This window comes from Saccopteryx leptura, chromosome 11, assembly GCF_036850995.1.
Source record: "Saccopteryx leptura isolate mSacLep1 chromosome 11, mSacLep1_pri_phased_curated, whole genome shotgun sequence".
NCBI lineage: Eukaryota > Metazoa > Chordata > Mammalia > Chiroptera > Emballonuridae > Saccopteryx > Saccopteryx leptura.
In genome coordinates this window covers 70,061,173-70,088,500 of record NC_089513.1, presented here as the reverse complement: position 1 = coordinate 70,088,500, position 27,328 = coordinate 70,061,173, and the positions used below count along the sequence as shown (strand labels likewise).

Sequence of the window (27,328 nt, the reverse complement as noted above, 5' to 3'; positions counted from 1 at the left end):
CTGGAAGTCTGTCGTTTTTGGTTGAACAGCATAACTTCATTAGAACCTGTTTTCTAGGCTGGGACAAGCCATGGTGAGTCAGCAGCATCTAATCGAGATTTGTTGAGGACCCGATATGCAGAGAACAGGCAGGAATCCGAGCGCCTCGGTAATACCTTACGTTTTGTTTGCCTGCTCTGCCAGGGACTTCTGCTCACTTCCTCCAGGAAGCAGGCCTGCTGCTTAGGGCTCCTCGCTTGCCGAGAAGACCCTGTATCGAGCTCTTGTCCTTAAAGAGTGTCTCCAGTGTTCTGTAAGCTGACTCTCGCCCATTTCTGAGGTTGTTGCCTGTCTTTTGAGGTGACCATGTATCTGTTAATACTGTTGGAGAGCAGTGCCGTTTCTGTTTTGTTACACTGGTCCAAAACAATATTGATTATTTCTGCACAGGCTGGTAAAATGTGTGTTTTTTATTCTGTGAGACTTTAGCCATGCGCATAAAACCAAGTGCAAATCTCAGAAGTTTTAAACCAAGCCTTATGCATTCATTATGTATATAATGCCTGGGGCTGCTTTCACACCACAGTGGCAGAGTTGAGTGGTTGCACCCACGTGGCCCACAAAGTCCAACATCCTTTCTCCCTGGCCCTTTGCAGGAAAAGCTCGCTAACCCGGCATGATGGCCGTGTTAGGTGTAAGGGGAAAGGTGGTCGGGAGGCATTGGGTTTGCCTCCTGGTGGGAATGAAGCAGGAGTCTGCGAGAGCAGAAACGGAGGGAAGTGTGAGAAAGTCCAGGATGTTGACAGTGCTAGTCTGGGGAGCAGAAGTGGAATCCACCCGCACCTGCCACGAGTCCCTGCGGTCGACATCTCAGCCGCCCTGGGAACTAACTGGTAAAGCGAACTTCAAGGTGACTTGGGAAGGAATTAATGATTCCAATTTAGACTGAATATTTGAGTACAAATTTAGACAAGTTGCATCAATTATATACACACATACATGTATGTACTCTTGGAAACTACATTAGTGGAATTTTTAATAGTATTTCTTTTGTTTGCATTTGATTTGGGGTTGAAGTGCTCAAAAAAGGAAATCAAATATATTAAATGTATAAATGCATTTGGAAATGTTTAAAGGAGTTTAAGTTTGCCTGACCTGCGGTGGTGCAGTGAATAGAGCGTCTACTTGAAATGCTGAGGTCCCCGGTTCAAAACCCTGGACTTTCCTGATAAAGGCGCATATGACAAGCAACCAATGAACAACTAAAGTCAGGCAACTGTGAGTTAATATTTCTCCTTCTCCCCTCTCCCTCTTCTCTCTCCGAAAAATATTTAAAAAAAAACAAAAAAATTAAGGAGTTTAAGTTTATAAATTGGATGTTCAAAGTCCCCTTAAAAGTGATTAACATTTGCTAGATTTATAACTACATTAAGATCTATAAGCTGAACTTTAAAAAGTATAACGTTTTCAATTTGTTGCTTTAATCAGTTGAATGTTATTTTTTTTAACTGAAATAATGTCTTCTCTGCCTGCACAGCAGCACTTAAAGACATTTAAAAATGTCCTCTAAAAAGAATTGTTCTGGATTGTGGGCCAGAGAGCGGATACTTGTCTGTGATCCTGGTGTCCTGTAGCTATGGTTCTCTACTTCAACCACTAGATGGCGCATTTTCCTCACATCTGGTTGTCACACAGGGTCTCTGGCCAACAAAGGATGATCAAGTATAAGCCTACAAATCCTTTTTCTGAACCCCCTGTGTTTTGAAATTGAGAATATCAGATTTTTAGGAAATACTCAAAAATGCAGTATATTAGGTAATACCTATTGGGGGGGGTGCAGAGTAGCATCCCATATCAAATGTATTAATATTTCTTCAATTAGGTTTATTAATATTCACAGATAAGGGATAAATGCTATTAATAGCCTCCCATCAGTTCAGATCAGGTTTTTCTGCCAAATTAATTTTTGCCAAACTGCAGGAAAAGTTTGGTTTGTAGAAATTTTTAAAATTTTGGAGTTGTGAATAAACGCTTGTAGCTCTAACACACTTAGGTGGTGTGTAACTGGCCTCCATTCTATATGCTTTGCACAATTAGCATACTTGATTCTCACAATCATCCCATGAGATAGGTAGTACTGTTACCCCATCTTCCAGATGGGAAAATTGAGACAATGGGCTGAAGTAACTTGCCTAAGAGTACACAACTCCTAAGGTGGTGGAGCTGGAATTAACCCAGACAGTCATGCTCCAGGATCCACCATGCTTAGCACTTGGCAATAGCACTTCTAAGAAACGGCCCCAAACCAGGGTTCTGGTATCGGAGTCGCATGCGGGGCTGGTTAAAAATACAGAATCCTGGGTCCTGTCCCAGATCTAGGAAACAAACTCCCAGAGCCATAGGGAAGTTCTGTATCCCCCCAGAATCACCATGCGGTTCATAGGGAAAGCTAGGGCTTGACCTTGAACTTTCCGGCTTCTTACAGCCCTTCCAGGTCAACTCGAGGCTCTCCAAGGGTACTTTCAGGCAGTTTCTCCATGGATGGCATTGCTCAGCAAAGATTCTTTTAACGGAAGTGTCGGCGTGGACATGAAGACCCAAACTGAAGACTTCCCTCTTGCTTCCTGAATGCAGGTCCTGACAGCCCAGGGATCCCGCTGCCTCCCAGTGCGCGGAGCTCACCTGACGCCAGCGCCAGTTTCCACTCCCGGAGCCAAGACTCACTGATGAGTCCTTGCACTCTGGGTTTGGCTGGTTTTAAATCACAAAAGTTCTCACGCACTTTCATCACTGATTCCACTATCTCGGTGCATAAACACCAAACAAAAGGTCCATTTTCTTCAATGATTCTCTCGCCTTTGTATTTCTGTCTAGGAATATTACTTCCTAAGGGTCACTTATCTAGTGGGGAAGTAGTAAGGGGCTTGAACTGGAGAAATACGAGCAAACTGCCCTGCTGAAGGTCAGCAGCACAGCCTTCCCTGAGGGGCACTGGCTCTTCCTGCTCGCTTTCAGGGGAATTTGTCAAAAAGGGTGGGTTTGTGTAAATTTCTTTTACGCAAAGACTTAAGTCTAGGGTTAAGATACGGTAAGGAGGGAACTGTCTTTCTGTGTCACGTACAGTGGGGAGCAAACCAGGACTGTGGCTCTTTCCTGTGTGTGGGCTTGCTAATGCAGGGGTCCCCAAACTACGGCCCGTGGGCCACATGCGGCCCCCTGAGGCCATTTATCCGGCCCCCGCTGCACTTCCGGAAGGGGCACCTCTTTCACTGGTGGTCAGTGAGAGGAGCATAGTTCCCACTGAAATACTGGTCAGTTTGTTGATTTAAATTTACTTGTTTTTTATTTTAAATATTGTATTTGTTCCCGTTTTGTTTTTTTACTTTAAAATAAGATATGTGCAGTGTGCATAGGGATTTGTTCATAGTTTTTTTTATAGTCCGGCCCTCCAACGGTCAGGGACAGTGAACTGGCCCCCTGTGTAAAAAGTTTGGGGACCCCTGTGCTAATGCCTAGTCAACGAGGTCCTTACTCTTTTCTGATTCTCTTCAAGATCAAATGTCGAGTAAAAATATAACCAAGTAATATGAAGGTGCTCCACCCCCTCCCATTTTTTCCCAGAAATGTTTATGTTCAATTGACTTTTTTAATTTAAAAAAAAATGGGGGAAAAGACATAACATAAAATTTGCCATTTTAAGCATTGCTAAGTGTATGGTTCGGTGATATTGATACATTCACAGTTTAGTGCAACCATCACCATCATCTGTTCTCAACCCTTTTGATCTTGCAAAGTTGAAACTCTGCCTGTTTAACAACTCCCCATTCCCCTCTCTCCCCGTGCCCTGGCACTCCCCACCCCATCCTATTTTCTAAGAATCTGACTACCTCATATAAGTGGAATCACATGTATTTGTCTTTCTGTGAGAGCTTATTTCACTCGACGTAGTGTCCTCTGTGTGCATCCATGTTATAGCACATTGCAGCATTCCCTTTTCAGGGCTGAATAATATTCCATTGTACGAATTTACCACATTTTACTTATCCATTCGTCTGTCCGTGGACAGCTGGGTTCCTTTTTAGCTACTGTGAAGAATTCTGCTAAGTACATAGGTGTACAAATAACTCTTCAAGACCCTGCTTTCAATTCTCTTGGGTGTGTGCCCAGAAGTGGAATTGCCCCATCATAGTTATTTTATTCTTAATTTTTTGGCATAACTGTCATACTGTTTTCCATAGCAGCTGCCCCATTTTACATTTTACACCCCCACCTGTAGTGCACGAGGGTAAATTTCTCCACATCTCGTCAGACATCCCCACTGAATATGAAGTGGCATCTTGTAATTGTGATTCGAATTTCCCTAATGATAGTGATGTTGAGCATCTTCATGTGCTTGTCGGCATTTGTCTATCTTCTTTGGATACATGTTTATTCCAGTCCTTTGGCCACTTTTTAATATAGTTGTTTGGGTTTTTGTTGAGCTTTTGGGGTTTTCTATATACTCTGGATATTAATCCCTTATCAAATATGTGATGTGGAAATATTTTCTCCCATTGTGTGGTTTTCCCTTTTATTTTGTGGATAGTGTCTTTTTGATGCACAAATTTTAAAAATTTTATAAAGTCTAATTTGTCTCTTTCATTGATCCCAACTTTACACTATTGAAAATAATTCACAACCCTGGCCGGTTGGCTCAGTGGTAGAGCGTCGGCCTGGCATGCAGAAGTCCCGGGTTTGATTCCCGGCCAGGGCACACAGGAGAAGCGCCCACCTGCTTCTCCACCCCTCCCCCCCTTCCTCTCTGTCTCTCTCTTCCCCTCCCGCAGCCAAGGCTCCATTGGAGCAAAGATAGCCTGGGCTCTGAGGATGGCTCTGTGGCCTCTGCCTCAGGCGCTAGAATGGCTCTGGATGCAACAGAGCATTGCCCCCTGGTGGGCATGCCAGGTGGATCCTGGTCGGGCGCATGCGGGAGTCTGACTCCCTCCGTGTTTCCAGCTTTGGAAAAATGCAAATAATAATAATTCACTGCCTGGAACATCAGCAAACATATATGTTTATTTAAATCTTTATTTCCTCAGGATCTATTACTAGAAGTGGAATTACTGAGCCAAAATCTTCCCTATTCTGAAGATAGCCAAAACAGTGTAGGCCCTCAGGGGTCCCCAAGCTTTTTACACAGGGGGCCAATTCACTGTCCCTCAGACCATTGGAGGGCTGCCACATAAATGCTCCTCTCACTGACCACCAATGAAGAGGTGCCCTTCCGGAAGTGCGGCGGGGGGCGGGATAAATGGTCTGAGAGGGCCATATGCGGCCCGTGGGCTGTAGTTTGGGGACACCTGGTGTAGGGTCTTTAAAGTCCAATTTCTCCCCCAAGTAATGGAGCTTGTGGTAGGTCAGTCTTAGAACTCGACGAAACTTCAGTCATCAAAACTAGATGTCAGTTGTGTGAGGGTTGTGTGGGATGTGCTGGCTTTATCTAAGAGGCCGCTCAGCATTGGTTCTTTTCCTGCAAATTCCGGAGCTTTTTCAAAACTATCAACTTGGTCTAGTCTAGCTTGGATGACATGCTCATTTACATTAAAGAACTCACTAGCAGGGGTCCCCAAACTTTTTACACAGGGGGCCAGTTCACTGTCCCTCAGACTGTTGGGGGGCCGCCACATACAGTGCTCCTCTCACTGACCACCAGTGAAAGAGGTGCCCTTCCGGAAGTGCGGCGGGAGCTGTATAAATGGTTTCAGGTGGCCACATGCGGCCCACGGGCCATAGTTTGGGGATGCCTGCACTAGGGCCTGACCAGGCGGTGGCGCAGTGGATAGAGAGTTGGACTGTGATGTGGAGAACTCAGGTTCAAGACCCTGAGCTCGTCAGCTTGAGCGCGGGCTTATCTGGCTTGAGCAAAAAACTCACCAGCTTGGACCCAAGGTCACTGGCTCGAGCAAGGGGTTACTCGGTCTGCTGAAGGCCCACGGTCAAGGCACATATGAGAAAGCAATCAATAACTAAGGTGTCTCAATGAAAAACTAATAATTGATGCTTCTCATCTCTCTCCGTTCCCATCTGTCTGTCCCTATCTATCCCTCTCTCTGACTCTCTGTCTCTGTTAAAATAAAAAAGATTAAAATCAATTAAAAACATTTAAAAAAAATAAGAACCCACTAGGAGGGACTCTGGCAGAAATTATGCAAAAGTTGCATCACAGGGACTTCCTGAGAATTGAGCTGAGGGTGTGGAGCAGCCAAGCAAGCTGTAGTTTTGGAGGGAGCAAGATGGATACAATGCCTTGAAGGATTTCACAGCACAGTAGCATAACTATTACACATCACGTCTAAGATCTCAAACCTGACATGTCCAAAACAGAAATCTTGATCTTCCCTGTAAGTCAGTTTTTCTTTCCCCTGAGATATTCCTATTTTTATAAGCAATACAAACACACACCCAGTTTCTCAAGCCAACAACCTAGGGCTCATTATTCTTTTTTTATTTTTCTGAAGTTAGAAGCGGGGAGGCAGACAGATTCCCGCATACACCCCACCATGATCCACCCGGCATGCCCACTAGGGCGTGATGCTCTGCCCATCTGGGACGTTGCTCCATTGCAACCGAAGCCATTCTAGCACCTGAGGTGGAGGCCATGGAGCCTTCCTCAGTGCCCGGGCTAACTTTGTTCCAATGGAGCCTTGGGTGTGGGAGGGGAAGAGAGAGATAGAGAGGAAGGAGAGGGGGAAGGGTAGAGAAGCAGATGGGCGCTTCTCCTGTGTGCCCTGGCCGGTAATCGAACCCAGGACTTCCACACACCTGGCCGACGCTCTACTGCTGAGCCAACCGGCCAGGGCTAGGGCTCATTCTTTATTCCTCTCTAACCTGCTGATAGGAGTCCAGCCTTTCAGCAAGTCCTGCAGAATCTACCTACACAATATTGAAATGTATGGACCCAGTGCTCCACCCTGTTGGAGCCACCATCATTTCCATCTGAATAATCTAACCTGTCAACCTTCATTCCTTCTTGCAACTCCTCAATCTCTTCTCCAAAAGCAGCCAGATTGTCTTTTCAACATCAGATCATAGCACCTCCCTTTTAACACCTCCAGTGACTTTCCATTTCACTTGCAATAAATTTCAAACTTCTTTCCATGCTCTTCAGAGCATATAGCATTTATCTGGCTCCACCATTGTCTGGCCTTCGTCTCCTACAAGTCTTCCCTGACTCATTCAGTTCCTGCCACACTAACCCCAGGGCCCCTCCAGTGAGCTGGTCCCTCTGACCTCTGTGGATCTTTGCAGGGCTCTCTCTCTCTTCTTTCAGAACTCATTCAAGATCCCACCCTCAGACCTACCTTCCCTGGGCAGCCTACCTAATGTAGCTATGCGTCCCACCCCCACCCCATCACCACTGCCTTTTTGCTTCTTCCCTTCGCTTCTCTCGGATATGTCCGTGTGCTCAGTGTTTGTCTTTCCCCCAGGCACTTTGTGATCAACTGACCCAGCATAGAGGAGACATTCTAAGTGTTTATTTAATGAATGGTGAATGAAAGTTTGTCACAACTGTAATTGTTTTATTGATTTATTCGTTTGTTTAGTATATCTCTCCCATGCGATCGTCAACTCCGTGGAGTCTGGGAACGTATCCATTGTGTTCACTGTCTCCTGAGCGTTGAACACGACTATAAAAGTGACAAATGCAAAGCCATGTTAAAGGAAGTTGGGGGACAACTAAAATGACTAAAGGAGCTAAGGGAGACCTCACAGATCAAAGGATATCTAAATTGGGACTGAAATGAAGTGGAAGCTAAAGAGCAAAAAAAGGAAACGTTCAAGCAGAAGGAATCTCGCGAGCGTTGGGCAGCCAAGATGGCTACAGCACTTGCCGCCACACTTAATATGGCGACTAGGGAGCGTCCCGGAAAAAAATCTCGCGAGAGTTCCTTCCTGCTACTGTCCGGGAATTGAGTTGGGGGTGTGGAACAGCCAAGATGGAGCCGGCAGCCGGCGGTCCTAGCCCGCTGATCATGAACAACAAACAGCCTCAGCCGCCGCCACCTCCACCACCGGCAACCGCGCAGCCGCCACCCGGGGCCCCGCGGGCCGGCGGGGGTCTCCTGCCTGGGGGCAAAGCCCGAGAGTTCAACCGCAACCAGCGCAAAGACTCGGAGGTCAGGAGCTTCGGGGGGCGAGGCTGGCACCCGGCGGGCGGCGGCGGGTGGCCCGGGCCCGGGGCAGCTTTGGGGTCCGAGCTGAGTTTCCAGGAGGGCTCGGCAGGGCCTGGCAGGGGAGTTGTCATTTCACAGCGAAAGGAGCAGGACGTGAGGCTGGTATCCCCGGGCCGGCGGCGTAAGGCGGGGTCCGCGCCCCGAGTTCCGCCGCCCGGGAGAAGCTCCAGGAGCCGGTGGTTGCTCGTTTGCTCCTCCGGCGCCCGCGCTGTGGACGCGCCCTCGGACCCCAGCCGCTGGGGAGCCGCCCCCAGCCCCAGCTCGGGAGTAAAGAGTCGGCGGCCCGCGTGCGCTCCCGGGGGCCTGGCGGCTGATCCCGACCCTAGTCGTCCGCGCGCCGGTTCTGCGGGTGCCGCGGCGCGCCGGCCGGCGTGTGCGGGCGGAATGGACTGGACGCGGGACGGAGCTAGTGATCACCAAGTGCTACAGCGCCCGGAGGTGGCGAGAGCAGGAGGGGGAACGTGCCATCTGAGCTGAGCCAGGACAGGTTCAGGCCGCGGTGCGACAGTGCCCGGTGGTTGGTGTGCCAGGTGCACCTGCTGCCGAACCGGTCAAGATCAGAAATACACGTTTTACACAGGAGTGAGGGCTCAGCACTCCCTCCTGTCCTGCTAGTGGGTTGTTCCTCCCCTTCCAGAGACACCGTAGTCGGGACCTGACTAGTCACCTCACCCGAGTTAAGAAATTCCTCCCACTGCCTCCCATTGTGGAATTCATGAATGAAGACACTCATGTCGCAGCGTTCTAGGGCTTCTTAATCAGCGCGTTACGGAAGCACTTAGCAAGATGTCGCCTTCACCCAAGACAATTCTGAGGCTCATGGGTCAAGCACTTGTTGTTAGGTTATATCAAAGTGTGATGACACTATCTTTAGACATGCTTTAGGTCAAGCTTTGTTTTTTGTTGGCACGTGCAAACCTCTGGTAAAACATGTCAAAACTTGGCAAGTCCAAAGCGAACAGTGCTTGGGCTTTAAATGAATTTATTTGAAAAAGCAAAGAAACTGGCCTCTTAGGAGCCCTTGCATGGTGGGGTGATGGGACACCAACGGTGACTAATTAATGACTACTTAATAATTTTTCAAGTGTAGAGAATTGTGAAAGTGGTGGAGGTGACCCTGCATTCATCATGAGAGGAGTTACAGTTTAAAAAGACTTACATTTTCTTAAGTAGCCATGAATGGTCAAATAAATACTTTTTGATGCATTTAAATCTCTTTCTACCCTTTAGTTTGCATTTGGGCTCAACACAAAGAAGGTCAGTCAGTGAGCACATTTAAGTTGAAGGGCCTGTCTAAAGTCGTCTTCTTAGACAGACTGATGCTGTCTTGGTGCATTCTTGAGTCATAGCTGAAATCAGTAGGCTGGGGCCCTAACAGTGCTGGGGGACAAGGAGGCTGACGTTTGATGTGCTCCCTCAATTCTGACTAGTGCTTGAAAGCCTTCTAGGTAGATTTTTGTCACCCCCATTTCATAGATGAAGAAATTGAAGTTGAGTGCCTTGTGGAAGTGTGCACTCTGCTGCCTCTGAACGGAGTAGAGTTGTTCGTGTCATTCAGTGTTTGTGGTATGTTATATCATTTTGTGGGTGGTCTTTGTCCTCCCAAGTAGCTTGTAATTAAGCCTGAGGACTTCGCCTGTTTCTTCACTTCTCTCTTCCCAGAATAAGGCTTCCAGGATGATGTTTTCTCAGTGATCACCTGTCCCCAGCAATAAAAAGATCCTCTTTGTCACATTTTCTTCTGCGTCTGGGAGGGAAGCCATTCTGTTCAGCTGCTGCCTTCTCTGTCAGTTCTCCGTGAAATCTGAGAGAGGGGCAGGAAGACTGAGGGTGTCAGTATTCATTCTCTCCTGAGCTGTTGTTGACAGCCCACTGGCCAGGAAGAAGTGAAGCTTCCGGAATCTTAGGACCTTGTGGAATCGTGTATTCCACTGCATGGAATACATAGAAGCTTGTGTTCTTTCATCCAACAAGTATCTATTTGAGAATAAACCATTCATTCACTTTCTCATTCATGCCAAGTAGTGTGCTGGGCATTATGAAACCATTAGTGAGCAAAAGGCACAAAGTTCCCCATCTCAAGGCACTTGTAGTCTCATGAAGAGGCAGACACTTAAGTGTAGATTCCAGTGTATAATTATAAGTTATGGTAAGTGCTCTGAAGGAGAAGTGCAAGGTGCTCTAAGAGGCCCGAGCTATCCCAGGAGACAAAATATTGTGATAAAACATCAGAAAAGTGGAGACACTGGCAGTGATTTCCTTAACGCAACAGTGTGTCCCTGGGAGCACACGTGCTTCCTCCTTTGGAAAACCCCATGATCTTTTGTATCACTCCTGCTCTCACCAGGGCTATTCCGAGTCGCCGGACCTGGAGTTTGAGTATGCTGACACAGACAAGTGGGCCGCAGAGCTCTCGGGTAAGCGGAGACCTTCGTGTTAGGTGGAGGTGTTTTTTCCTTACTGGTCTTTTTTGTGTGTGTGTGTGTGTGTGTATTTTTCTGAAGTTGAAAACGGGGGAGGCAGTCAGACAGACTCCTGCATGTGCCCTACCTGGATCCACCCGGCATGCCCACCAGGGGGCGATGCTCTGCCCATCTGGGGCATTGCTCTGTTGCGACCAGAGCCATTCTAGCGCCTGAGGCAGAGGCCACAGAGCCATCCTCAGTGCCTGGGCCAACTTTGCTCCAGTGGAGCCTCGGCTGCGGGAGGGGAAGAGAGAGACAGAGAGGAAGGAGAGGAGGAGGAGTGGAGAAGCAGATGGGCGCTTCTCCTGTGTGCCCTGGCCAGGAATCAAACCTGGGACTCCCGCACGCCAGGCCGATGCTCTACCACTGAGCCAACCGGCCAGGGCCTCCTTACTGGTCTTTTATAAAATTAAGAGTGAATGCCATTTTGGTGTTCATTTCCCCCTTTAGTTAGTCTTACTAATGACATATATAAAACATGTTAATTATGGGAATGAAGCCTCGTGTATCTCATAACTTTGGCTTCTTCCTTACAAGCATCTTTGTGTGGTCAGCTCCTTTGGCTGCAGCCCAGTTCCATTGTGCACAGAGATGCTCCCTGGCCATATGCTGTCCCCCAACAGGGGTCCCTCATAGAGCAGTGAATGAGAAATGCCAGCAAGGGTGCCTCTCCCTGTGCACATCTGTGACCGCCACTGTTGCCTGTGTGTAAGGGGAGGTTAGCCTGGCTGCCCCTTAAGCCTCCACAGGACAGGGCTCTTCAGGAGGTAGAGCCTCTTGAGAGCCATGTGGTTGGGACAGCGGACAGCTTCTAGCATGGCATGGTGTGACTGCTGTGCACCAGGCTGGCACTGCCCGGCTTTGTGCTTTGCTGGCATGCTGGTTGTCATCTGCAAGGGAAGCCGGCATCCCTCCATCCTGATTATCAGGACACTGAGACCCCCTCGGTAATTACAAGACACAGTCCAGGAGTGACTGTGTGACTCAGGGACAGAGTTGGGCCCAGAAGCAAACGCCTGGCCTTGGAATGTGGACACGGAGCTGACGAGACCTAGTTCTTGACAGAGCTGTACAGCTACACGGAAGGACCGGAGTTCCTGATGAATCGCAAGTGCTTCGAGGAGGACTTCCGGATCCACGGTGAGACCCCCCCACCCCTACCCCTTATCGCGAGAGCTGCAGGGTTTCTCTGAGTCATCTGAGTGACCTCGGTCATCCTGGAGTGGCCTCCGGAGCCTGCTGAGCCATGGCTGTGCCAGACCCGATGTGACATTTAGGGTGGTGTACTTTTCAGAATTTGAGTATTGGGAAAAAAAGAAACTTTATGTGATTAAAATTGCAGCAAAAATAGCTTTGTTTCAGCCTGGAAATTCACATTCACAGAGCAGCAGTGTGCCCTCTCCCCTCACGTAGAGAGCAGCTGATGTTCCTGAGGTTTCAGGCCCCGTGGAGTCCTGAGTTGGGCGGGGTAACATGGCGCCCAGTCGTCTGAGGGTTTTTCCAGGCGCAGGTGTAACTGGTCTCTTGGCCTGCAGTGACAGACAAGAAGTGGACCGAGCTGGACACCAACCAGCACCGCACGCACGCCATGAGGCTCCTGGACGGCCTGGAGGTCACTGCCCGGGAGAGGAGGCTCAGGGTGGCTCGGGCAATTCTCTACGTCGCCCAAGGTACTGCGTGGGCCCCCAGGGTCCCGGGCCTGTCCTTCCGCGGGGGACCGGCCAGACGCGGAGGCCTCAGTGAGCCCTGCCGGGTCCGCAGGCACCTTCGGGGAGTGCAGCTCGGAGGCGGAGGTGCAGGCCTGGATGCGCTACAACGTCTTCCTGCTCCTGGAGGTGGGCACGTTCCACGCCCTGGTGGAGCTTCTCAACATGGAGATAGAGTGAGTTCGGAGGCGCTCGGGCAGGGACAGGGTGGGGCAGAGCTAATGGAACGACTAGTCTTGAGGCCGGTTCCGGGGTTGAGTTCTTTTTGGGGGGCGGCTGAGTTCTTCCTGGGTCCTGATGGCGACCTTAGATGGTGCCGTGTGCCATCTGAGCACTGTTACAGGCTTTTACTCCCCGATTGGGCAGCAGGGGTCAGGGGAGCCCCCCTCCCGTCTTCAGGGAGGCGCTGACCCCAGTCTCTCCCGCAGTAACAGCGCCGCCTGCAGCAGTGCGGTGAGGAAGCCGGCCATCTCCCTGGCCGACAGCACAGACCTCAGGTGAGGCCGCCGGCTGGGGCTCCCTGAGCGGGCCTCTGCCGGAGGGAGCTCAGCACGGGCATCGGCATCGGGGCGTCCTTGCTTTCCTTGCTGTGTGTGCGTTCCTTCTCACACCCCAACCTGCAGGGGCCACGGGCTCAGTGGGGCTCAGTCCGCCCTGCCGAGGGCTCTCAGTAGCAAGGGCTCTGGGTTGAGTCTCCCCGAGGAATTCCCAAGGGAAGCCACCTGTAATAGAACCACCGTGCTACTGAGAACTCAGTGTGGCATCTTGTACTGGACAGAGCACGATGTGACTCCTTAGGCCCCACCTCCTCGTTCACAGCTTGGCCCCACCCACGTAGGGTTAGTCCTCACAGTTCAGGTGCTTTGCGGCGGCACAGGAAGTCATAGCAACTGCTCAAGAGCAAGAGCACCTTCCCATTTGTGAGGACTAGAACTGTCTCTCTGTGCTTTGGGAAGTTTTCAGACTGGGTGTTGGTGGGGTCCCCACTGTAGGTAGGGTCTCCGGGCGTCGCCCTGCTCACTCCTCACTGTCCTCACGGTGGTGAACACACCTGTTCTCGCTTCCGCCCTGTTCTGCTCTGGCGGCTCCAACCCCCCCCCCCCCACCAGCTCCCTCCCACCTCCGTGGTTTTCATTCGAGGAGGCTCAGGGCCGGAAGTGCTTTTGGCCATTCCTGTTCATGTTAGTTCGTTCAGTAAGCATGCGTCCGGCGCCTGCTTTGAGCGGGCGGTTTGCTAGACCCTGGAGGTACGGAACAGTGGATCTGGTCCCAGCCTCAGCAGCTTGGGCCTCTCAGTTCCCTGCACGTTACAGCCCGCCCCCTTCAGCTGGCTCAGTGCCCAGGCCTTCCTCATGGCAGCCATGTAGGGCACTCCATCCTGCCCTGTGATCTTGTCCCCAGGGTCCTGCTCAACATCATGTACCTGATTGTGGAGACCGTTCACCAGGAGTGTGAGGGCGACAAGGCCGAGTGGAGGACAATGCGACAGACCTTCAGGGCCGAGCTGGGTAGGACCCCGGGGCCCTGTCTTGAGGCCCTTCCTGGTTGCTGAGGCTGGAGGGTCCTGTTGCTGCCTGTGGTCCTGATGCCCTTGTGTGGCCTCCAGGGTCCCCGCTGTACAACAACGAGCCGTTCGCCATCATGCTGTTTGGGATGGTGACCAAATTCTGCAGTGGCCATGCCCCTCACTTCCCCATGAAGAAGGTTCTCCTGCTGCTTTGGAAGACAGTGTTGGTGAGCACCTCTCTGACAGGGAGCTGGGGCCAGGCAGGAGGGGGGGCGGGCACTGCGGCCCCAGGGCTTCCCCGCCCTTCTTTCGGAGTGGCCGGCCCCTGGAGCCAGGGCCCCGTGAGGGTGGCCTTGCAGAGGGGCCTCTGCGTTTTCTCTTGGCCACACATCCTGTCAGCTCCTCAGGGCCCCACTGAAGCCGAGGGGAAAGCTGCATTGCTCAGAAACTGGGAGCAAGGGGCCTGGAGTTGCTGAACATCACTGGCTTCTAGGGGGGTGTTTAGATGATGCTTTTTTGTTTTTGTTTTCGGAACGTCCTACAATATACAGTTGACTTGAACTTGAACGTGGGTATAAACTGTGTGGGTCCACTTATATGCGGGGGGGTTTTTTTGTTGTTTTTTTTATATATGCGGGTTTTTAAAGTATGAGTGGACCCATGTAGTTGAAACCCATGTTCTGGAGTCACCTGTATTTTCGATTCACGGTTTCAAGTCCCCGTAGGTGGACAATCAAATTAAGTTATACGTGAATTTTAAATTGCATGGGGTGTTGGTACACCAGCCCCTGCATTGTTCAACTGTCAGTATATTTCCAATTGACTTTGAAAGTCTGGTATGTACAGCTTTTGAACAGTATGTGTCTTACTGGCTTTTCTGGGAGCTGGAAGGGTTAGGCTCTGCTGTCTGCCTTTGTGTTTACTGGAAGAGTGTAGTCGCTCATGTAGAACTGAGTGTGTCTGTGCACTAGGCTCAGTTGGCCCCCGTTCCTCCTCTCCCTTCCCGATGTCCCTGAACTCGCATGGGCATGGGGGTGGGCGTAGTTCCTTGTTCAGAGGCTGTGCGGGCCCCTGTGAGGATGTGGGTCGCGGGTGCTCCCAGGCCCGGTGCGGCCTGTGGCCTGGTGACGCGGCCCGCTCCCTGGTCGCAGTGCACGCTGGGCGGCTTCGAGGAGCTGCAGAGCATGAAGGCCGAGAAGCGCGCCCTCCTGGGCCTGCCCCCGCTGCCTGAGGACAGCATCCAGGTGGTCCGCAACATGCGGGCCGCGTCCCCGCCCGCGTCCGCCTCCGACCTGATCGAGCAGCAGCAGAAGCGGGGCCGGCGGGAGCACAAGGTGAGGGCGACCGAGGTCCCTGCGCGACCAGGGTTTTCAAGCTGCTCACGCAGCGGCGTGGTCCCTGGACGAGCGTGGTTGGGCATTCCCTCCGAGCCACGAGTCAGAATGGAGGCCTCCAGGCCGGGACACTGTGTCCCCATTGCAGGGTCCTAGTCTGTGGAGGGCACTCGACGTGGCACTTGTGAGGGACTTGGGCCCCACCGTGACTCCTGTCTTGTTCCCACCGCCCCCTTCCTGCGTCCCGGCCCCCAGCTTCCTGGCCCTTCCCCCGTTCCTCAGTTGCTCTCGTCAGCTCCGCGTCCATTTTCAGGCCCTGATAAAACAGGACAACCTGGATGCCTTCAACGAGCGGGACCCCTACAAGGCCGACGACTCCCGGGAGGAGGAAGAGGACAACGATGACGACAGCAGTCTGGAGGGGGAGACGTTCCCCCTGGAGCGGGACGAGGTGATGCCTCCGCCCCTGCAGCACCCCCAGAGCGACAGGCTCACCTGCCCGAAGGGGCTCCCGTGGGCGCCCAAGGTCAGGTGAGTCTCAGACCTCTGGTCGCTCGTGGTTCCTGGAGCCAGCACGCTCACAGCCACAGGCCTGGCACCTGGCCTCAGTCACCACATAGATCCTCTGCAGGGACAGGTGCCCTTGGCTCTGGGATGCGGCTCTCTCAAGGCACCCTGCACTGGCCGGGGGTCTTGGGCCCTGGCCCCACTGGCCTTGTACAAAGAGGCCTTTGTGTGGCTCTGGAGGCAGTAACAGGAGCTGGCTCTGGGTTGGACATGACAGCTAGTGAAGGGGGATGGGAAAAGTGAAAACAGACATTTAAGCGAACCCATCTTCACGCACCCTGGGGTTGTATATAGTTAACAGAAAAATCTAGATTAAGGAAGAGTTCTTAGAACCATAATGAAGATATTTAAGATGTCTGTGCATGAATCAGTGGATGGGAAGGTATCTGGCTATATAGTAATGGTGTCTGTTTGAAATGGCACCAATGTAAGAAATAGATGAACATGTGAAAGGACATGGAAGTCATTTTTGTGACCCAGGTAAAGCCCCACTGCTGGTGATCCATGTGGGAACACCCGCAGGCCACCAGAAATGCAGGACACACTGATCACATGAGGCAGGACAATTGGACGTGCGAAAAATCAGTAGCTTACAGCTCTTGTTATAAAAATTTTAAATACTTGAGCAGTTCTATTGACAGAGTTGTTATATCTGAATAAAGTGTGCATTTAATTCAATACATCGCTTTAATTTTACAAGTAAACTAGTTGTACATAATATATTCTCAGGTTGCTGGTTCACATTATGAAGGACATTAAAATAATCTGAAGGTTTCGGTTATTTTTTTATTTCCTTAAAGAAAAACAGTTGTGGGAGACTCTTTCTTCTGGCTTTATGATTTCTGGATGTTCTCTTTTCTCATTAACCGTGGCACCTTGAACTGCCCTTTAGTAAAATCCTTGCTCTTTCTGTGGCAGAGAGAAAGACATCGAGATGTTCCTCGAGTCCAGCCGCAGCAAATTCATCGGTTACACTCTCGGCAGGTGAGTGTGATCTGAGCGCCTTTTGAAGAAAGGTAACGAGAAATTCACTCTCCTGGCCTTTGGTGTTTAGGGACCCAGGTGGATTGATGTCTAGGCTTAACACAGGGCTTTCTTTATTCTCCAGCGACACAAACACGGTGGTGGGGCTGCCCAGGCCAATCCACGAAAGCATCAAGACTCTGAAGCAGGTAGGTGGCTTTGGGTGCGCTTTTGGCCTAGTTTGGTCCCAGGTGAGTAAAGTGAGACCAGCCCTTTGGGAGAAGCCGTTGTGGACTGTTGTCTGCTCACAGGAACCTGGGCGGGGGGGATGGGCAGACTGGGGCCGTGTCTTCCAGCCGCTCTTCATAAGTTCTCACTCTTCAGCTGAACTTTAGGTGGGCACTCACTGGTCTCGTTAACGATTATATTATCTGACAGTTGTAGGAATTTCTTATTTTTTTACTTTGTTGGGTTTTTTAATTTTTTTTATTTTCCGAAGTGTGAAGCTGGGGAGAGGCAGACAGACAGACTCCCTCATGCGCCCAACCAGGATCCACCCGGCATGCCCACCAGGGGGCGATGCTCTGCTGTAATCAGAGCCATTCTAGTGCCTGAGGCTGAGGCCATAGGGCCATCCTCAGCACCTGGGCCAACTTTGCTCCAATGGAACCTTGGCTGCAGAAGGGGAAGAGAGAGAGAGAGAGGAAGGAAAGGGGGAAGGGTGGAGAAGCAGATGGATGCTTCTCCTGTGTGCCCTGGCCGGGAATCGAACCCAGGACTTCCACACGCCGGGCCAACGCTCTACCACTGAGCCAACCAGCCAGGGCCAGTTGTAGGAGTTTTAAGGGACCTATTAAATAGGCCCCCCTTTTCCTTGCTTCAGTTGGTGACTGAGGTAGAGGACAGGCAGCTGTGGATCGAAAGGCCAGCTCTACCGCTGGTTCAGCGACAGGAGACTGAGGCAGGGGACCCAGCAGCAATGGGTGTTCCAATCCCTGACGTCCAGAGGTGGCGGGCTCACCCACCCAAACCCAGGCAGGGCTGGGACCCCGCTAAGCCTGGTCCAGGAGCAGAAGAGCACAAGCGTTGCTTTTTGTTAAAGAGCAAAGAGAAAGAGGCTGGGCTAAAAAGGTCCTGTCCCTCCTGCACTCCCCAGTCACGAGGGGTGGGGACAGGAGGGACCAGGCTTGCTTTGCAGGTGTATGTCCCTCCACGTGGGAGGGAACGTCAATAGTAGGGAAGTGGTGTCTCCCCTAACAACGTGTCTGGAGTATAAGTGTTTAAGTTTTGAAGCATAGTTTAAAAGTCTTTAATACTAAGTGGGGCCCATGAACAAGGCTTTGTGTACTTGATTCTGAATACTTGAGTACTTGATTCTGCTTTTAACAGTTTTTCTGTCACTGTAGCTATCTGAAAGTCCCTTCCTCTCTTTTAATTTGCCTTTTCCTAATCTTTTGGGTCCTTTTTACACTGATCTTAAGAGACAAACGCTCACTTAGAACTGCTTTGGGTTTGGGATGCTAGTTAGGGATCTTCGTGGAGACGTAGTCCTCTTTGAGAAGACTGTGTTTGAAGAAAGGTGCACGGGTTGCTGCGGGGGGCGGGGCGTCCAGCCGGAGCGTGAGAGCTCCCCCAGCGTCCTCTTCCCTTCTCCCCAGCACAAGTACACGTCCATCGCGGAGGTCCAGGCGCAGATGGAGGAGGAGTACCTTCGCTCTCCTCTCTCGGGGGTGAGTTGGGAGCCCCCCTCAGCCAGCAGGATTCCCAGCTCTTCCCAGGCACGCCGCTGGGCCTAGACCCTGAAGCTGCCTCAGTCCCTGCCCTCAAATGCCAGTCCCACTCCCACTGCAGGGGGCACTATGTCTAGTGCAGGGGTTAAGAGACTGAGCCAGTTACCTGCCTGAGTCCCGGTCCACCACTTAGTGGGTGACTGCTTAGCAGGAGACTGGATCCTGCTTTAGTTTCCTCACCTGTAAAATAAGAATAATAATAGTACCTTCTTCCTAGAGTTGTAGTGAGGCTTAATCGAGTTAATACAAGTAACGTACTTGCTATGTTGTATTATTCAGGGTCTGCTTCATTATCAGCATCGTCATTTATATCAGTGGTAGTCAACCTGGTCCCTACCGCCCACTAGGGGGCGCTCCAGCTTTTGTGGTGGGCGGTAGCGGAGCAACCAAAGTATAAATGAAAAGATTTAACTATAGTAAGTTGTTTTATAAAGATTTATTCTGCCAAACTTAGTGAAAATCCAACATAAAGTACTTGGTAAGTAATTATTATTATATGCTTTAACTTTGCTGTAACTCTGCTTTATAAATTTTATAAAGTAAAGTTACTTCCCTACTTTATAAATCACCATTACTGTGGAACTGGTGGGCAGTTAGAAAATGTTACTACTAACAGAGATACAGAAGTGGGCGGTAGGCATAAAAAGGTTGACTACCCCTGATTTTTTTTTTAATTCATTTTAGAGAGGAGGGGGGGAGATACAGAGAGAGAGAGAGAGAGAGAGAGAAAGAGAGAAGGGGGAGGAGCAGGAAGCATCAACTCCCATATGTGCCAGGCAAGCCAGGGTTTTTTTTTTTTTTTTTTTTTTTTTCTTTTTCATTTTTCTGAAGCTGGAAACAGGGAGAGACAGTCAGACAGACTCCCGCATGCGCCCGACCGGGATCCACCCGGCACGCCCACCAGGGGCGGTGCTCTGCCCCCCAGGGGGCGATGCTCTGCCCATCCTGGGCGTCGCCATATTGCGACCAGAGCCACTCTAGCGCCTGAGGCAGAGGCCACAGAGCCATGCCCAGCGCCCGGGCCATCTTTGCTCCAATGGAGCCTTGGCTGCGGGAGGGGAAGAGAGAGACAGAGAGGAAAGCGCGGCGGAGGGGTGGAGAAGCAAATGGGCGCTTCTCCTATGTGCCCTGGCCGGGAATCGAACCCGGGTCCTCCGCACGCTAGGCCGACGCTCTACCGCTGAGCCAACCGGCCAGGGCCAAGCCAGGGTTTTGAACCGGCAACCTCAGTGTTTCCAGGTTGACGCTTTATCCACTGCGCCACCACAAGTCAGGCTGACTACCCCTGATTTATATCGATGTTTACAGATTCTCCTTCAGCCTAGAGTAGGCTGGCTCAGGAGACGGTGGTCAGGTGGTCGGGATGGGGTCTGTAATTGTTACCATTGTGTTAAAAGGGGGAAGAGGAAGTCGAGCAAGTCCCTGCGGAAACCCTCTACCAAGGCCTGCTCCCCAGCCTGCCTCAGTACATGGTGAGCGCCCCTCTCAGGAGGGCTCCGGCCGTGGCCAGTGGCTGTCAGTGGGTACACGGGGGTCTCTGTCCTCACTGCACTGGCCTGGGGAGCATGCCCTGCCAGGGCCCCTCCACCCCGCCCCTGCCACCTGAGCCCCTCCAGAGGGCTCCTGTCGGGGCTTAGCTCTGCTCCGGGGCGTGCTCACGCCGGCTGTCCCCACGGTCTCCCCCAGATCGCACTGCTGAAGATCCTGCTGGCTGCGGCGCCCACCTCCAAAGCGAAAACGGACTCCATCAATATCCTCGCCGACGTGCTGCCTGAGGAGATGCCGTGAGTCTCGAGCCGGGACCGGAGTGGGTCGAGCTCAGAGCAGGAAGTGTTTTCCTTTCGCTCGCATGGGTCGCTGGGCTGCTTTCTTTCTTTGACTCAACTTCTCTGCAGGTTAAGTTGGGTTATTTCTGGCTCAGAAGAAAAAATAAGTACGGGATTAAAGTTTCAGTTGTCCTGACTGGGGAGAAGGCTTAGTGCAGGTGGCCTGGATTCCAGTGTGGACTGTGCCGCTGCGGGCCCCTGACTGAGCTGGGAGAGGCCTCCTCTGCAGGGCATTTCCCAGAACCCTCCGGCTGTGTCCTGGGACAGCCAGGCCTGTGGGTTCAGCTGCAGGACAGTTTCTGCCCACCAGTCAGCCTGCCTGCGGGCTGCGTGTGGGCGTCTCCGGGTGACAGGGAGCCCTTAGGGCCCTCCTCCCCGGGGGGCACCGACGACATCGCTTTGATGTGAGTGCAGACCGGGATCGGGTTCTACTTTGAGAGGGCCTGGCCTCGACCTGGGCTCCTGCTAATGCCGCCCAAGTCCCCAGTGCCTGGGCTCCTAGTGTCCGGCGTGATGGCCAGGTGCGGAGAGCAGGGCTCGGCTGACACCAGAGGGGTGTCCGGACACTCGGCCATCGTGGTGGTCCTTGGGAAGGGGGTTCCAGAGGCGAATGTTGTATCTCCTTGTAAAGATTGACAGTTAGAAGGCCTGAATTAAGAAACTTATTTTAAATGTCTAATCACTATGTTGTACACTTGAAAATAATATTATTTTAAAGTTTAGTTGAAATATAAATTAGAAAAAAAAGAAACTGATTTAACTCAGTGCTTCCTAAGTTCATCTGACTCCAAAGCCCGTCTCGCCCCAACGTGCGCGCTCGGAGCCGAGCTGTTCTGCAGGGCGCGGGAAGGACACAGGTGTGCGTGGGCACAGAAGCTTCGGGCAGGTCTTGAAAAGAAGTCCATTATTGGAGGAAAAGCAGGGAAATAGGCTAAGAGTGTGTTTGGGGCATCACAAGGAAGAAATAATTTGTGCTAAGCCCAGGAAGGAGGAGGGAGGAAGCAGCCTGACCTCTGAGATGTCCCCGGGTGGGCTCAAGAGCCCTCCCGCTGTGAGCCCTGAAGGTGCTGCACGCAGCGCTTACCAGGCCCTTGTGTCCCCAGCACCACGGTGTTGCAGAGCATGAAGCTGGGGGTGGACGTGAACCGCCACAAAGAGGTCATCGTGAAGGCCATTTCTGCTGTCCTGCTGCTGCTGCTCAAGCACTTTAAGCTGAACCACATCTACCAGGTACCTGCCAGGCCTGCCTGCCTGCCTTCCTCCCTCCCTCCCTTCCTCCCTCCCTCCCTTCCTCCCTCCCTTCCTCCCTCCCTTCCTCCCTTCCTCCCTCCCTTCCTCCCTTCCTTCCTCTCTCCCTCCCTTCCTCCCTCCCTCCCTTCCTCCTTCTCTCCCTGCCTTCCTCCCTCCCTCCCTTCCTCCCTCCCTCCCTTCCTCCCTCCCTTCCTCCCTTCCTCCCTCTCTCCCTCCCTTCCTCCCTCCCTCCCTTCCTCCCTCCCTCCCTTCCTCCCTCCCTCCCTTCCTCCCTCTCTCCCTCCCTTCCTCCCTCCCTCCCTTCCTCCCTCTCTCCCTGCCTTCCTCCCTTCCTCCCTCTCTCCCTCCCTTCCTCCCTCCCTTCTTCCCTTTCCTCCCTTTCCTCCGGCCTGGGCCTTGGTCATTGCTGCTGCTCCGACCCCAAAGGGTGGAGGCCTTGGCCTGCAAACGCCCTTGAGCTGCACGTGGATGTTGTCGCTCGGTCTCCCGGCCGAAGCTCTTCGTCACTGGAGGAGAGACTGGGGTCCCAGCGGGCGTGCCTGTTCTCTCCTGCTTTCAGTTTGAATACATGGCCCAGCACCTGGTGTTTGCCAACTGCATCCCTTTGATCCTAAAGTTCTTCAATCAAAACATCATGTCCTACATCACTGCCAAGAACAGGTGATAAGGACCAGGGATCGGGAGGGGTGGGTGTGCCCAGATGACAGGGCTCCCACTGGCTGGTCCCTCTGTGCCCTCTCAGCCCTCCAAGCCAGCGCTCTGCCAGGCTCAGGACGCAACGATGAATGAGATTGGGCCCTGCCTGTGGAGAAAGCCGGGTGTCAGAGCCCTGTCTACCCAGGCTAGCGGCTCAGTGTGTGCCTGGTGAGAGGACGCTCATCCTGGGCTCCAGGGCTGCCCTCATGTCCTTCTGGGCCCGTTTCATTTTCGGAGGCAACCAGCCAGGCTACCTGCTCTCTCAGGAGCCCAGCCATGTGCACCGGCCCGCCCTGCCTGCGGACTCTTACCCGCCACCCCTCGCCTGGTACCCGCTGTTCCCGGCGGTGCCTGCTCATCAGTGGTGCATCACAGGGCGAGCCGTCAGCCAGACGCTGTCCCCAGTTGGGGCCTGGCACAAATTCATCATGTGACAATTCTCCCCGGCCCCAGAGTCACTGCTGTGGGGAAAGCAGGTGTCTCTATCCTTAGATTACAAGCTTGTCCCTGCCCAAAGGGACCTTAGTAAGTTCTGTTGGAGCAGGTGTCTCCTCATCTCAGAGCTGGGGAAACCAGGGTGGTACAGCTAGAGTCCTGCGTCCACTCCAGGAAACGAGGGCGGAGGGCCAGGACCCCGCCCAGCCATGGCTGCTGCACCTGCCCCAGCCTGGCTCACATGGCACCTGCCTGCTGTCGCCCTCTGCAGCATCTCTGTCCTGGATTACCCCCACTGCGTGGTGCACGAGCTGCCGGAGCTGACCGCCGAGAGTCTGGTGCGTGGCGGGGCTCTTTTCCTGCTGTCCCGGTGGGGGAAAGCCCACATCCCCCACACCGGGATAGAGGTGTCTTCCCAGACGAGGTCACTGTAGAGTGCCCGGCCTCCGAAGCACTTTCTGTAATTGCATCCTGGGGTTGGGGCAGGCTGAGCCTGCAGGGCGGGATATAGGGGTTGGTTTGTCGGGAGCCTGGTCTCCGGGGGCTGATGGCCCAGAGCTCATTGGGTTGTGTTTCTTCCCTCTCCCCACGCTGGAACTCTGGGGCCACCACTCTGAGGGAGCCTGGTGCTCCAGGTTGTGCTGTCTGAGACCCTGTCATGTTCTGTGTCTCCTGCAGGAAAATTCCAGGGAGCCCCCACCGCCTGCCAGCTTCTGGGAGGGAGTTTCCCCCGGGCTGAGGGAAGGACTGGGTTTTTGGTACAGGCGCAAAGAGACCGCAGTTCTGAGATCACACGAGTGAGGCCCACAAGCTGCCGAGCCCCCTGCTGCTGTGGGGTCATGCTTGTTCCTGGGTTCTCCCTGCAGGAGGCGGGGGACAATAACCAGTTTTGCTGGAGGAACCTCTTCTCTTGCATCAATCTCCTTCGGATCTTGAACAAGCTGACCAAATGGAAGCATTCGAGGACGATGGTGAGTCGGCGCGGTCAGCAGGCATGCGGCTGGGAGCTCAGAGCGGTCCGCGCCCCGTACCATCCCCGGAGCACGGGTCCCTGGGGTGGGCTTGCGCTGCGTCCTTCCCTCCTACCTCAGCTGCAGCCACGTCCTGGCATTTTAAGGGCGATTCCTGGTTCCTCAGTGAGTTGAACCGGAGGCTCAGCCATGCTCTGAAACTACGCACACTCCTAGCAGGGTTTCTCTGTGACCAGGGTGCTGGGAGCCTCCCTCAGCCCGAGTCTGGATGCCTCAGGTGGGGAGGCCTGTGAATCCTCTAAAATTGTAGCTGTGTGCATGTTGCAGTATTAGTGAAAGGATTCATAGCTTTCTTCAGACTCCAAATGACTTGTAATTAAGGTGGCCGGTGACCCTGGTTTGCCTGGGACTCGGGTGGTTTTAGCAGTGGCAGTCCCACATCCCAGGAGACCCTGGGTCTGGGAGGCGCTGGACGGTTGACCACCCGGCCCGTGACCCCGGAAGGGCTGAGCAGCAGGGCGGCGATGCAGGCCCCGGTCCCGCCTCCCACTGGGGCCGCCCCGCCCTGCGCCCCTTCCAGATGCTGGTGGTGTTCAAGTCGGCGCCCATCCTGAAGCGGGCCCTGAAGGTGAAGCAGGCCATGATGCAGCTCTACGTGCTGAAGCTGCTCAAGGTGCAGACCAAGTACCTGGGCCGGCAGTGGCGGAAGAGCAACATGAAGACCATGTCGGCCATCTACCAGAAGGTGCGGCATCGGCTGAACGATGACTGGGCCTACGGCAACGGTGAGCCCAGCAGGGCCTGGGGGGGGGGGAGGGGACCGCCCTCTCTGCCCTGGGCTGCCCTCTCGGGTCGGGACCGCAGCGCTAGGTGGGACTGAGAAGCTGCCCAGACTTGGTGTCTGGTCATCTGCCATGCCTCTGTCCCGCCCTCGAAGTCATTCCATTTCCAGAAATTGTCACAGGACTCTCCTGTCATTTCTCTCCTGCCACTTCCTTGGTTTGGGCCACAAATTCCTTCAGCTCTGATGGCTTCCCTGCCTCGAGGGTCTTCCCCCCATCAGTGCCCGGACCGCTGCCCCAGCAGGCTTTCCCGAGTGCACTCTGCTGGCACCGCCCTCAGTGAAGGCCTTCGTGAGCCCTAGCTTGCCCTTAGAATTAGGGCCAGACTCTTAAACACAGGCCTCTGAGGCCCAGCCGTCACCCCCCTCCTTTTCCCTCCCCTCCCCCTCCCCTCTCCCCTCCCCCCTCTGTAATCCGATCCAGCTTGTCAGCCTGGGACTCTGGGCATACTCAGTCCTGTCTGTTATTAGCCTGTTGCCCCACTTCTGTTCCTTCTTCCTCAGGGTGTCTCCCCCGAAGCTCCCAACTGTCCCGTGTCTGCCTGTGTCTCTTCCCCCTGGGCGCCAGCTCAGCCTCCGGGTGGAGCGGGTTCTTCCCGTGCCCTCTGACCACGCTGCCGCAGTGTTCCAGCTGCTGCCCCGCACGCCACAGCCAGGGGCCATGTTCCCACACCCATCACCATGTACCCGGGCAGGGGCCATGTTCCCGGCACCCATCACCATGTACCCGGGCAGGGACCATGTTCCCGGCACCCATCACCATGTACCCGGGCAGGGACCATGTTCCCGGCACCCATCACCATGTACCCGGGCAGGGGCCATGTTCCCGGCACCCATGACCGTGTACCCGGGCAGGGGCCATGTTCCCACACCCATCACCATGTACCCGGGCAGGGGCCATGTTCCCGGCACCCATGACCATGTACCCGGGCAGGGGCCATGTTCCCACACCCATCACCATGTACCCAGACAGGGGCCATGTTCCCGGCACCCATGACCATGTACCCGGGCAGGGGCCGTGTTCCCGGCACCCATCACCATGTACCCGGGCAGGGATCGTGTTCCCGGCACCCATGACTGTGTACCGGAGCAGGGATCATGTTCCCGGCACCCATGACCGTGTACCGGGGCAGGAGCTATGTTCCCGGCACCCATGACCGTGTACCCGGGCAGGGGCCGCGTTCCCACACCCATCACCATGTACCCGGGCAGGGGCCGCGTTCCCGGCACCCGTCACCATGTACCCGGGCAGGGGCCGCGTTCCCACACCCATCACCGTGTACCCGGGCAGGGGCCATGTTCCCGGCACCCATGACCATGTACCCGGGCAGGGGCTGTGTTCCCACACCCGTCACCATGTACCCGGGCAGAGGCCGCGTTCCCACACCCGTCACCATGTACCCGGGCAGAGGCCATGTTCCCAGCACCCATCACCATGTACCCGGGCAGGGGCCATGTTCCCACACCGTGACCGTGTACCCGGGCAGGGGCCATGTTCCCACACCTGTCACCATGTACCCGGGCAGGGGCCATGTTCCCAGCACCCATGACCGTGTACCCAGGCAGGGAACCGAGAGGATGTACTCATGGGGAGCTGCGTCCCCCCGATCCCAGGGAGAAGGTGGCTCTCAGAGAAGTGCTGTGTCTGGGCGCCGCGCTGGTTCGCACAGCCTGCCACATGTCCTCCTCTGTAGATCTGGCTTTTCTCCCTTCACCTGACTCCCCTTCATACCCAGGAGAGGAGTCCTGTCTGTGTTCCCAGGATGGGGCTTGGAGGTCAGCAGTCAGCACTTTAAGCTGGGGTGGCCTGGCCCTTACCTGCATGTACGCAGGGGGAGCCGGCACAGCGCCTGGCTCCTGACCATGGCTTCCTGCTTTGTTTCAGATCTGGATGCCCGGCCCTGGGACTTCCAGGCAGAGGAGTGTGCCCTCCGTGCCAACATCGAACGCTTCAATGCCCGGCGCTATGACCGGGCCCACAGCAACCCTGATTTCCTGCCTGTGGACAACTGCCTGCAGAGCGTCCTGGGCCAGCGGGTGGACCTCCCTGAGGACTTCCAGATGAACTACGACCTGTGGCTGGAAAGGGAGGTCTTCTCCAAGCCCATTTCCTGGGAAGAGCTGCTGCAGTGAGGCCCGGGGCAGGGGACTGACAGAGGGTGATGTCGCGGCGCTGCAGTGCACGCATCCCCCTCCAGGTGGCAGCACAGCCCCGCTGTGCCCTCCCACCGCCTGGGTTTGGCCTCTGGTTGATCCCCAGCGTCCTGCCTGGGAGCAGCCATCTCTGCTTGGGATCCTCTCGCTCCACTCCTCCCCGCCCTGCTCCCTGGGACATGGTTGGTTGCAGCTCATTTCTCATTCAGCCCCAAGCTCGGAGAAGCTGGGGCGGGCTGGGAACCCCCCGCATCTGAATTTCGGGGCTCACACTGACTCTTCTTGAGACATGCAAGTCATTGGCAGGTCAGCTTGCCAAGGAGGAGGGTTTAGGATTGGGGCCAGGGCCAGAACGCAGAATCCTGGTTCTGCTTTGGGGGTTTCTGATGTCATTCCAGCCTCCTGCTGAGTTTCCTCCAGAAGCGACTGCAGAGGCCCCGGCAGCGCCAGCGGCACTTGGGTTTGGACAGGGCTGGGGAGGAGCTGCCCTTCACCAGAGGCGCCATTTTCCTCTCGGTTTGCAAGGGCCTGTAAATATCTATATATAAGTCTGTGTGTATTCTCTTGTGTCATGTTGGGGTTTTTAATGTGTTTGTGTATTCTGTTTACATTAAAAGGAAGCAAAAACAA

General features: G+C 53.7%; 1 protein-coding gene across 1 annotated transcript; it reads left to right on the top strand.

Annotated features, from left to right (window-relative positions):
• The first annotated feature begins 7,944 nt into the window (after positions 1-7,944).
• On the top strand, positions 7,945-27,328 carry STRIP1 (striatin interacting protein 1). The gene is made up of 21 exons (XM_066352624.1): positions 7,945-8,135; positions 10,540-10,609; positions 11,723-11,797; positions 12,193-12,327; positions 12,419-12,539; positions 12,792-12,860; positions 13,765-13,871; positions 13,970-14,097; positions 15,022-15,204; positions 15,518-15,735; positions 16,690-16,755; positions 16,880-16,943; positions 18,393-18,464; positions 19,922-19,996; positions 20,211-20,308; positions 21,454-21,580; positions 22,161-22,261; positions 23,004-23,070; positions 23,599-23,703; positions 24,284-24,488; positions 26,430-27,328. The coding sequence occupies exons 1-21, from the start codon at positions 7,956-7,958 to the stop codon at positions 26,675-26,677; spliced, it is 2,514 nt and encodes an 837-aa protein (XP_066208721.1). The 5' UTR covers positions 7,945-7,955; the 3' UTR covers positions 26,678-27,328.

Coding starts and splice junctions, on each gene's coding strand:
- STRIP1 (XM_066352624.1), top strand. CDS start 7,956: ATGGAGCCGGCAGCCGGCGGTCCTAGCCCGCTGATCATGAACAACAAA. Junction 18,465..19,921: donor TTCGCTCTCCTCTCTCGGGG/GTGAGTTGGGAG, acceptor TTGTGTTAAAAG/GGGGAAGAGGAAGTCGAGCA. Junction 21,581..22,160: donor AGCTGAACCACATCTACCAG/GTACCTGCCAGG, acceptor TCCTGCTTTCAG/TTTGAATACATGGCCCAGCA.